This window comes from Genypterus blacodes, unplaced genomic scaffold (assembly GCF_046128005.1).
Source record: "Genypterus blacodes isolate CSIRO-AG114 ecotype Tasmania unplaced genomic scaffold, CSIRO-AGI_Gbla_v1 ptg000348l_1, whole genome shotgun sequence".
NCBI classification, from domain to species: Eukaryota; Metazoa; Chordata; class Actinopteri; order Ophidiiformes; family Ophidiidae; genus Genypterus; species Genypterus blacodes.
This window is the reverse complement of record NW_027467132.1, coordinates 788,350-800,747: the sequence shown is the minus strand read 5'-3', so window position 1 is coordinate 800,747 and position 12,398 is coordinate 788,350. Positions and strand designations below refer to the sequence as shown.

The 12,398-nt window shown below is 48.3% G+C and overlaps 1 protein-coding gene across 4 annotated transcripts in view; it reads left to right on the top strand.

The window, feature by feature from the left end:
* The first annotated feature begins 4,340 nt into the window (after positions 1 to 4,340).
* The window catches only part of ntng1a (netrin g1a), a 72,363-nt gene continuing 64,305 nt past the window's right edge, over positions 4,341 to 12,398 (top strand). For all 4 annotated transcript variants that reach the window (XM_076138110.1, XM_076138111.1, XM_076138109.1 and 1 more), the window contains exon 1: positions 4,341 to 5,020. In XM_076138110.1, the coding sequence (XP_075994225.1) occupies positions 4,772 to 5,020 (249 nt within the window). In that variant the 5' untranslated portion in view covers positions 4,341 to 4,771. The remainder of the gene's footprint in view (positions 5,021 to 12,398) is intronic.

Here is a 12,398-nt window from a genome sequence, read left to right as displayed (position 1 = left end):
CCCATTTGCTACCTGTCGCCATTATTATAAGATCATACGCCTGTCAGGGGAAGACGGCGGCGGCGGCGTTTTGAGAGGGGAGAGACGGGCGGAGAGTGACGGGAAAGAGACGGAGATCCACTACGGGCGCTGTTCCACCGGAATGTCGTCTGTCATGTTTGCCGGACAATATTCCTCTCTCCATTATGCAGGAGGAGGGCACCGGTGTTGTATTGGCACGTTGTTCACAGATAGGATGAAGGGTTGTGGAGAGGTAGGCGAGGGGATGCGGGGCGGGCGGCGCTTGGCTCTCTGAAGCCGGCCAGCTTCTATCTTTAACCATCTTTCATCTCCTTTCCAGTCCGTCTGCCCCTCTCTGTCTTTCTTCCCTTCTCTCTCCTGCCGCTCTTGTTTGTCTTTTTGAGCGAGGGGGCGGAGGGAGAATGTGAAGCAGGTAGAGGGAGAAGATGAAAGGTGGCAGAGACGGGACAGGGCCGGGGTCAGAAATCGCCCTTGAAAGTGCATAAAATGTGTGAAATTAAAAATGAAAGGGTGTAAAAACGCTCCTGATAGCAGGCGAGGCCGCGCAATTATTTCTTCTTTTCATGGGGCGAGCTCATTCTGTGCAGCTGAAGTTGACATTTTGAGGTTTTTTTTGATGCAATAGTCGAGCCAGGTGTGCAGCTACTGCCCTCTGTGGTCCAGTGGACGTTTACGACCCGGGGAATTCGCTCCCACGGAGGAACACGGAGAGCTTCCTGATCCGAAGAAAGACCCAGCCTGCAGCCACATATTGGCACCGTGCGGCTACAAGGGAAGGAGAAATGCTGAACCCACACAAGCCAGTGGTCAACAAAAAATAACACAATCAATCTGGTCATAAAGCCGACAGGAGAGAGAGGAGAGAGGAGGGAAAGAGCACCAATCTCAGGATGGATAAAAGGGAAAATATGTTTGCTTGGTTGAAATGTTATTTTCTTCCAGTTTGCCTCCTGGAATAAATGCAAATAGTCCTTCAGATGTGGTTAAAGTGAGGAAGAGGAGGGCAAGAAGACACAGATTTGCTTATTTGACTTTATGAGAGACTTCCTGTAGCGGTAAAAGAGTCAAATTGTGGGACTGGAGGTGTGGTATTTCATTTTAGTTTGAGAAACACTGGGCCGGGCTGGAGCGGCCCGCCAGGGAGAGGAAGGGAGGGGAGGGGGGTCCACAAGTCCACAAGTCCACAAGTCGTCTCTCAGGTGGACCACAGGCCGCCGTGAGAGATCGATGGGCGATTTCGTAGCGGCCGTCTGTTTTTGAGAGACAGATTTGATATTTATGAGGCGTAAACAGATGTTAGTGTGACGCTCAGGTGAGGAGCTGAGCACACAGAGCAGCAAGAGTGTGTTTCCATGACAAATCTGTGTGTGTCAGCGTGGAGCCCACATGGAACACACACACACAATCTCCACTGACACATAGCATTACATATTACACATCACACACTGGTTTCCTTTAGGAGCACAGAGGTCAAAGGCTGAAATGCAGTTTAGATGTTTTATATTTATGATATTTTACTGTTTTGTTTCCATTATTGTTGCACCTTAGTTTTTATATTTGTGATTTTGATTTTTGAATTTAGATATATATATAGGTATATTTTGCATTGATGCCTCTATTAAAAATGTCTATAAAGACATAATAAAAAAGTCACTATGACTTTAACAATGATTTTTTTTAAATTAGAATGAAGACAAATGAAGAGATTCATTTTCTTCCCTCCAGTCTTTCTCATGTTCTCTCACTCCACAAGGACAAACACACAGCAACAAAGGCCCAAACGGGATTTAAGCAGGAAACACACACACACACAAACACACACACACACACACAACGTTTCATCTTCACGCCTTGTCCGAAATCAGAACCTTCGATTTTGTGCTTTGGGGCACAGTCACACCTCCTCCTCCCCCTCCTCTTCCTCCTCCTCCTCTTCCTCCCCATCACACTGACCTCCCACCATGACCGCGTTTACATATCGTTGCCTACCACGCAAAAACCAAAAACCCAACATTCCGGTACATGGACGTATCTCAGACTTCCTGCGAGCATTCCTCCTCTGATGTCCTCGACCTTTGATCGATGCTGAGAGGAAGCGACCCGCCGTAAAACAAACCTCGCACTTAAAATGCACATCCACACTTCTTCCATCTGCTCCCCCTCCCTCCCCCCCTCCCTCCCTCCCTCTCTCACCTCCTCTCCTTGGGGCGGCGGTGGGTTATAAGCGGTAGTAATGAGAGGAAAAGGGGGCCGACGTGTCCTGGAAGGTGGGAGTGATAATGACCCCCCGCTCCTCTGATCTCCATTGCTTCGTTATGGGGATCCTGGCGCTCTGCTTGTTGTCTCATTACCCGTGGCTCACACCCTTTTTTCCGCCATCCCAAACCTTGCTCCTGTGCACAAACACACACACACACACACGTGGACACACACATGCTGACCATCTCTTTAGTCTCCTCCTTAACATGGTAATATTATGTCTCTTAATGGAAACAAGGAGCCGAGTGCCAAGAGTTCCTGTGGATAATTGGCTGCTTCCTCACCTGCTGACATCTCCCTCATTGACATTCTTACATTTAACATTGGAAGGTGCTTCACTTCCTCCTTCCTCCTTCCCTCCTTTAACCCTTTCCCCTTCGCTCCATCGCCTGCTTCCCTCTGCTTCCTCTTGCGATTGTTTTAAATCTATCGTTATTTGATTTCCAAAAGCCATCAAAATGTCGATCTTCTCGTCTTTTGGTGACGGACCGTTCTGATCGTCCGACCTCAGCTCGCCTTAATATCAGAACGTAACCTAAACGGCACCGTCCCATCATTATTAACACGTATTCAGGAGACATTTATTGTGTCATATCCTTACATATTGTCTTTCATACGTCTTCCCGTCTCAAGTTGTCCTCCTGTCTCGGTCCGTCCTCTTCATCCTGGACTCCAGACTCTGCTTACAGTAATCCATCTGAATGTTGTGTCAGTTACGTGTTGTTCTAATATCACTTTGCCCGGTTTTTAACAATGAGTAATAGCTGGAAGTTTGATGGATCAGCAGTGTGTGTGTGTGTGTGTGTGTAAGCAAACAGAAGTGCTGCGGTTTTGTATATTTGTCTTATCTCACCCTGGAGATCCTGTGCACTTAGTCTGTAGTCTAATTGATCACAGAAGACTAGAAGGTGTGTCGGGTCAGCACACACACACACACACACACACACACACACACACACACACACACACACACACACACACACACACACACACACACACACACACACTGGTCTGACTGATTAAGCAACGCTAAAATGTCTGCCAGTCAGTCCTTCCCCTCTGCGACCGTTGGCTCGGCTCTCCATCCATCACGTCATCCGTCACGCGGGAGAACCTTCGCCGCGTCCGTTTGCGTCTCTGCAGATCCTGAACCGGAGCGTCTGTCTGCAACTTCTACATGTTTACACCGTTTAAACAAGCCCGCTCTATAAATAGCAAACGTAAACGAGCAATGTGAGAGAGGAGGAAGAGGAAGAAGAAGAAGGCGCAGGGGAGTTTGAATGTTTTGGAAGCGTGATGTCAGCTGTGTTTAGATGAGTGTTTCAGTACAGAAGGGTTAGACAAAGGGAGACGTGAGGCGGTGGCGGCGGCGGCGGCCCTGAGCGGGCGGCAGATATAAATGGATCCTGCTCGGCCTCGGAATTGAATTAGTTGACGTGATGCTGCGCGGCGTCTGCGGCCTCGTCTGTGCGGCCGGAGGAGAGGCTTGGTGACGCTCTAACTGCTCTATCATCCTGCTAAATTGGCCCCGTTTCATCAGAACGAGGCGCAAAAACGGGAGCCGGAGAGCGTCTGGTTCCCAATGGAGACGCTGGGTTAACCCCGTCAACCCCACATGATCATACAGGGATGAGTTTACTCCAATACAGCCGGCGTTCTTCAGTCTGATAGGGAGAAAGCTTTCATTTCTGGTAAATGCTGTAATAAGGACTCTGCAGCAACAGGTGGTGATGTTTCATTTAATTGTGTGTGTGTGTGTGTGTGTGTGTGTGTGTGTGTGTGTGTGTAATGGGGGGGGGATTGGTGTCACACTGATGGCCTGGATTACTGATGGTTTTGATGGACAACAAACACCAACATGCCTCCACATCCCAGCACCCGTCCATCCGGCTCTCACACACACACACACACACACTTACACACACACTTACACACACACACCTTTGAACCTGAGCGATGGCGCCAGCTAATGTTCTCCTGGCTGTCAGATCCCATTTCCCCACAGGGAGGTAAATTCACCCGGCGTCTTCTCTTCTTCATTCCTCCACAGCTCCACATCTCCACGCAGGACCAGGACCATGATTGACGGCCGAGCGAGCTGAGGAGACCTGTCACTCATCTTCCTATCAGCGCGTCAGAGGGGCTATCTCCGTCTCACCTACCCCCCCTTTTCCCTCCTCCTCCTCTTCCTCCCTCCCTCCACCCTATCCTCTTATCTTCTCAACAGGCCGGTAACTCCAGCGCCGTTTATCGAGCCAGAACAAGAGAAGAAGAAAAACAGGAAGATACCTCCCCAACACCTTAACCCACCGTTGCTCCACCGCCTGCTGACAGGAGTCTGGCATGCCTCCTCTTCCGTCTTCGGCGAAGGTGGAAGACAGTTGAGCGCTTTGTTGTTGTGGTGAGCAGAAGAAGACGAGGGATCCTTTGTTTGTCCGACCTTCATCAGGAGATCCAGCTCCCCCGTGTTGGAGCTGAAAGAGGACCAGTCATGCGTTTCCATTTGGCGTTGACGCTGCAGGCGCTGTGGACTGGTGTTTGCCAGGCCGCCATGCAGCACTACCCTGCAGCCTGGGGCCACTACGACGTGTGCAAGTCCCAGATTTACTCGGACGAGGGCTTAACCTGGGACTACATGGCCTGCCAGCCTGAGGCGGCTGATATGACCCAGTACCTGAAGGTCACCCTGGATCCGCCCAACATCACCTGTGGAGACCCTCCAGAGACCTACTGCGCCCTGGTAAGTCTCACCTCTGCGGAACACACACACACACACACACACACACACACACACCGAGCAGCAGTTAGAGGTTAAGAGCAGAGTGAGCAGAAAGAAACCCTCCACGCTTTGAAAAACTGCAGCGTTACGATGATAAACGATGTGGGCCGGCTCTCGTGTGCGACCAACAAAATGCAAAAATCGAAGTGGAGGTGATTTCTGTCGCCGCTCGCAGCTGCAGCCGGCTTTGTTCTCTTAAACGCTCACCTTCAACAACCAAGCTCCAGTCCAACACTTTCCAAAATTGCATCATCACAGCATCTAAATAGTGAGATACTGAGGCTCTCCTGCACGATCGAGAGATCAACCACCAGCATGGAGATCAACCAGAGAGGAGGAAAGCTGATCGTGGCTTCATAATCTCATGATGGTTTGGTCTTTTAGGAAACTAAACTTGAACTTCAGTCAGCAGTTGGATGTTTGAGGGTCTGAACAAAACAACACAGTTTGACTTGATATTTGAACTGTTACTTATGTGTTAATTGGGAGGGAGCGCTATTCTTAAATTGAATTGTGTGTGTGTGTGTGGAAACGGAGTGTGTTACAGAGGCTGCAATTAACTCGTTGCACACTCAGAAATGTTTTGGGTGTCATTTCTCTTCCTTTATCACACTTTGTTTTGAGCGGTGTCACTTTTTGGGAGTGTGTGTGTGTGTGTGTGTGTGCGTGCGTGTGCGTGTGACAGACCCGCGTCTAAGCCGGCATGACTCACGAGTTGGAGCCCGTTGACGTCACGTTTCTGTGCGTCTGGACTCTGCTTACCGTGCAAACACACACACACACACACACACACACACACACACGCAGACTCTGCATCTATACCACACATGGGAGTGAAGCTACATTGCTACGTGACGGCGATGTTGATTTGGCAAACTGTCTCCCCGTGACAAAACTCACAAACTCTTGGAGGAGCTGAAAATAACACGGAGGAAAAAGCTTGATATTAGGTCAAGTGTTTAATTAGCTCAGCTCCCTCCCTCCTTCCTCCCTCCCTCCCTCCCTCCCTCCTCAGTTTGGGCCTTCTTCACTTTGGATCTCATAGCCGGTCGCTTCGTATTAGCGCTAAGTGATGACTCCATCTTAGTGCCGCCGTGTGTTACCAGAAAAATCATCAAAGATCTCCCCTCAGTACCGACGCCGCTCTTCAACCGCTCCGAGAGCTCTTTAGATAAATAGCAAAATGTTCCAAGAAACGTAGCGACTGGAGGAGTATAAATAGACGGTCGCCATCAGCAGAAAGTCAGCTGAGAGGCAGGCGGAACACAGAGAGAGAGAGAGAGAGGCAGAGAGAGAATTAACAAAACGCAGATGACAAAGCGAGCCGGCGAACGATCACGAGAGAAGCGAGCGGGGAGAGAGAATGAAAGAGTCTGAGGGCCGGCGTGCAGAGCGTGCGGTGACTGAAGAAGTAATATCTGCGGCGTGCGGCGGGATTGGGGCCTCAGGAATGTGAATAATTCAACGTGTTTGTAGCTAATGTGTTTTATTCATGGGACACATTTCTCAAGCCCACATCACTCAGGCACTTTTTGAAAAATGCTGACGCCCGCCATCGGCCCACTCCAAGGTTGGTGGAAAGGAGGATGCGATGGCGACGATGGCGGAGGCGGTTGTGTGTGTGTGTGGCTGGTGGGGGTGTGTATGTGTGTGTGTCCTCTTAGAAACAAGGCATTGCAGGTCCCACTTGACGATGTCCGACGGCCGTCCCGTCTCACAGCGCAGTCGCTCGCTTCTATTCCTGGACGCCATCGAGTGCCGTCAAGACCCCCAGTTCATTGCTATTATCGTCGCCGGGGCCTTTTAAACAAGCCGCCGTCGCTGCGTCGTCGCCCCCCTCGAGTCTCCTACAGTCGATGTAAGAGGAGCGCTCGGATTAAACAGGCAGCCGGCGCTCCCACGTAAAGCATTTCCTCCTTTTTAGTCACCGTGCTGCACTGAGCTCATCACAAATCACACACACACATCAGGGAAATACGACTCCCCCCCCCTCTGCCCCCCCCTCCCTCCGCCCGCCACCCACCCAGTCCAATTCAATGCAATCGGTTTATGTTTACCCCGGGCAGTAACGCGGCTCCAAATCAACATCGGAGCAATTATCATTGATATTCCAGCTACTCCGCCTGCCAATACACAGCTGTAATGCCAATAGTGGTTTGTATCATGCGATCATTTCAAATTCAAGGCAATCATCATTAGGCTGCGTTATCGGAGAATTTCATCTCTCCGGTAATTGATTTTTGGACTTGTATGGGCTGGGGTATTTTAAAGCCTTGTGTCTGTTTCCTGGAGTGTCGAGGGTAACAGACACCAAAGTCTAATGAGAGACAGAGAGAGAGAGAGAGAGAGGAAGAGAGAGGGGGGAGAGAGAGAGAGAGAGAGAGAGAGACAGACGCAGCAGCTGGAGGGCGTGGCACTCATATGAGCATGGTTATCTCAGGTTGCGGCCTTCATCCCCAGGGTCATAGACGGCATCTCACCCACACACACAGACACGCACGTACCTACTCTCTCTCTCTCTCTCTCCCTCACACACACACACACACACTCCCAGTAAAGACCTTTTATTCTGCTTCTAGCCCAGTGACCTTTTCGATAGCAATAAGCTGGCATTCACTGAACTCTGGCACACAAATCTGCCATGATATGAGATTTTTCCCGTCCCCTCTAGTTAGACTCTGACCTGCCTTTAACAGCCTGGACAGGTTGAAGACTGAACCGGTTGAAAATTGAGTTTGCAAAGCATTCAGGGGGGAAAGTTAAACTTCATATACGAGCTGTGGAATAAACTCAAACTGCTTACCGACCAGACTGACTGTGAGGCTGCAGAACGGGTAATTAGTGTTGCAGTTGTTGTCCAGCAGTTTGGAGTGTGTGTGTAGATCTCACACACACACACTCTCACAGTCGTATCATTTCATATTTCTCTACTGCGCCAACATGCGGTTAAGACAAAGTAATATGAACACGAACTCGGCTCAGTGTCCAGCTTACCGTAACTGCAGCCAGCACTTGATTCCTCCTTGTGTTGCTCCTTCGTCTGTGTGTGTGTGTGTGTGTGTGTGTGTGTGTGTGTGTCTGTACATGTGGGTGTCCTTAAGCAAGGCTCGTGCAAGTGTACCGTCTATTTACAACCAGGAAATGCTGATGAATGCTGAAACCTGATTCCCCGGCAGGCTGCTGCATATCATCGCCAATCAAATCTAAATGAGGAAACAAATGGGATTGTTAAAGGAAAAGGTTGTGTTGCACTTGGCTTTTTCTCCTCCCTGTTTGAGCCCAGATGAGAGGTTATTAAAGCTACATTATTATCTTAATTATTCAGCTTAGCTCAGAGGAAAACCCTGACACGCCCCTGACACGCTGGAAGGGGATTCAGGGCAAAGGCGTTCACTCAACCTCAGCAAATACGGGACACAATTAATGCTTCAGTGTACAACTTTGAGCAGCTATCTGTCGTGTTTCAAACCCTCTGTGTGTTAGCTTTTGTTGTACATTAGATAGAAACCTGCAGCTTAAACCAATCCGGTCCAGCAGACAGCAGCAAAGTTGTCCCGTTGCCTTCTGGTTCAGGTCATAGTTGCGGCGGTAAGAAAGCTGTAAGCGGTAAGGAAGCTGGTGACGCAGTTCAGTGACGCGTCGCGGCTGTAGTGAGTTGTGATGTTGTTTTTTGTGAAGCATTCGCCATAAATCCTCGCCGCTCACCAGCTGCAGCGCCACCAACTCTCCCCACCCAACCCCTCACCCAACCCCCACCCACGCCCTGCTTCATCTGTGCTCCACTCCACCAGAGGCTATACGCAATGCAATATGATATAATACCAACATATATACAGTATGTGTATAAACGTATGATATTTGCAGTTGTCAAAGCTTTTTTTTAGGTCTTAGGTGCCGTGGTCCTGTGGGGGGGAGGGGCTTTACTTTACATAAATACTCCATGATTGAGTATTTTTATACCATAAGAGTTGAACATCTTTTTCCCATGGTGCTTTTTTGTCTTTTCATTTACGTTGCGGCTTTATTTTCTTAAAGTAGTAATACAGTTTTAATGTGTTTCTTGGTTGGGCTGGTCGGCGCTGAGCCCAGGCCGTGTAGCGGCTGGGAGAACCCTGGATGTGTAGCTGTGAAGTGTGAGTGCAGAAATACGAGTAGTTTTTAATAACAAACTCAAAAATCAGCATTGGAAAACGCCAACACCAAAATATAGGCACGTCTCAACTCCAAAACAAAGCAAAATCTAATCCAAGCCAGGGGAGAAGAAAAGGAGAATAGGAAGAAAACACACACACACAGACATCAGGAATAACTTAGAAAGAATTTGTGAAACGGCTCAAGGAACAAACAAGGAACTCAGCATCCGGCAGAGGACAAAGGAAAACAGGTCGGCGTATGTACACACACGTACACACACATGCTGGGGAAACTAATGAGGGAAGGGGGATCAGGTGTGTGATGCTGGGAAGGCGGCTGCAGATGATTGGCTGACAGGGCGACATGTGACGGCAGGTGGAGGGGAACAGCAGGGTCGAGCAAACACAGACCAACAACAACAACAACAACAACAACAAGGCTACAAGAGGGAATAATTACTCATTTTAGAGCGGGGGGTTCCCGGTTCGATTCCGTCCTCCTCCTAGTCAAAGCGTTGGCAGCTGGTGTGTGTTTGCCCCTGAGTGTGTGTATGAACGAGTGAATGTGAGGTCATCCTAAAGCGCTTGGATAAAAGCGCCAAATAAGCAGCGTCCATTTACCATTTACCAATTATTGATTGTAAAAGTGGTCCAAGAAGCGATTATGGATGTGACTTTACTTTATACTTGCACGCCTTGTTAAGACACCAGCGCTTCTACTTTATACTGAATGCATCCAAGCCAATTTGCTGCTTTCTGCTTAGCAAGGGCCGATTATCTCACAGCAATTAACAGCCAATTAGCTGTGATGGGGAGCCGGACCAAGACAGGGAGACGACCAGAGTGGGAGCTTACTGCAGCATTCCATGTTTGGAATCATCAGTCTACTTACATTAGAGAGAAGGAGAGAGAGAGAGAGAAGGGAGAGAGAGCAGGAGGTTGAGTGACAGATTACAGCTCAGGGGCTTGATGACTGAATATGTGGACAAACAAAGCTCATGAGGGGAAATTACAGCCACAACATTACAAACTATGTTTTCTCCGTCGCCCTTGACAACGCTTATATCCAGCATCAAGCCTTGGTTTAAGTGAGTTGAGGCAATAAATGCGAGTCAGGACTGTGCTGGAGTCTCATGCATTTACATTGTGATGTATAAATCTGACCTTTTCCTAAACTGATCCTGATTAGTCTTCTCAGGGAGACGAAGCCTTTCTAGCTGCCCTCCTGCCTCACACAGCCCACACACTCCTCATTGCTCCAACCTCCTAACAGGCTCCCACTGACATTTCCTTGAGAAGCGATTGCGCTGTCGGCAGCAATATGTCTCATTTCACGTTGAAGCGCTCAGTCAGTGGCGTGGTTAGGAGGATGAGAGGGGGAGAGAGAGAGAGAGAGGGAAGGGAAGGGAAGAGGAGAGACGGCAGCTCTTTTGCAGCGCGACATCGCCGACTGAGACATTCCATCTTGCAAACTACAAACTTGTTTGTATCGGCTTTTGTTTTGCGAGGAGCTGGAGCGCCAAAGCGAGTCACGCTGGCAGCTCGTCAGGCCCGAGGAAGCACTTTCAAAAGCGGTCAGATTCCAGGAAAGCATTAGCTCGGTTTAAAAAAAAATCAAATGACTCATTCAAAAGAAGTGTTTCACATCAGACCACTGAGTCGACTCCACGGGTTTGTGTTTCTGCTTTCATCTCTGCCACCAAATGCAGGTTCTATTAAAATCCTTGAAGGAGATGTGAGGCAATGAGCATTAAAACTACAAAAGCTAAGATAATTCCTACAAAGACCTCATTCTTCATGCTTTGAGTAGTACTTCTTTGATGAGCCGAGCAGAATTTTTCACACCCGATCTCAATCTGAGCTCAAGGGAATCCCGTCTCCTCTGATGTGATTTAATTAGCCGAGTGAAGCCTTCAACAAACAATCTGAGGCTTTATTTACATGTCGGATGAAACTTTGTATGTCTGGTTGTAGTTATTGTCAGGAGTATTTTAGACTTGACAGGTAACACGGCTCTTTGTGCGGCGAACACGGCGAACATTACAGCGATGCTTTCATGCAACGGCAAGAACGAATCCCCCAAAGTACAATCGCTCTAATTTCCTGCTCCACCCGCCTCAGCAGGTTGGTTTGTTTACGTGTTTGTTAATAATAATGTATGATAAAAACATGAATGATGAATGGAAGGGGGAGGCAGGGGGCTTTGAATCGATCTGGAATCCAGGAGCAGATCTGGATCCAGGTACAAATCACTGTATATTTGTAAGTAAGCCCCAGTCAGAAACATGGAAAGCACTCATATTTCATTTCCTACTTTGATACATTCTGCTCAGTCACCTCCAGTGCAATGAGAGCGACTCGGCTGCAGCACATTGATAGTCGGTGTGCGTGTGTGTGAGCGGCGGTTAAAGGTCACACACACGGTGATCGCTTCATCGTCCTGAACCATAAACTTTGCATGAGTGTGTGCTACCGTCTGAATCTTGATATCATTCCCGTGTTTCCGCTGAGCGATCACTCTGCTGCTGCCAAAACAAACAGCGGCTTCATCCTCAGCCCCGGGACAGAACGAGGACGAAGAGGAGAATTTAAGATTGGGCACTGCTACCATGTTATTGTTTGTGACGGTTTGTGCGTCGAGGTGTTATTATGTGATCCACATATATTGATAGTTTATTATTATTATTATTATTATTATTATTATTATTATTATTATTTTTATTATTATTTTTATTATTATTTTTATTGAAATTTAAACTGCAATATTTTTCATAATATGTTTCGGCATCTGATATTTTGGCTGTGTGTGTGTGTGTGTGTGTGTGTGTGTGTGTGTGTGATTTATACACACCGATGTCATCTTACTTCCCTTCTTGCATATTAATCCATTGCAATCCTTCATCATTATGACTGTCATTGCCTCTCTCATCATCATTACAGTCATAATTCCACCACCAATGTCAGTGTTATGGTTTTAGCGAGACTGAAATGAGTTTACCCACATTCTTTACTTCCATGGAGAAAAGTTTGTAAAAGTGTAAACTCAGTGAGGAAGTCAGTGTGTGTTGCTCTGTGATGTGGAGTTGTGTGCGACTCCTCTATCTGGGCTCCATCAAGGCGTTTTGCGTGGCTCAGGTGTTTACACTGCCACAGCGAGATAACAGGGGGTCTCCTCCACGCCAGACCCCTGCAGGGCTTCTCTTTGG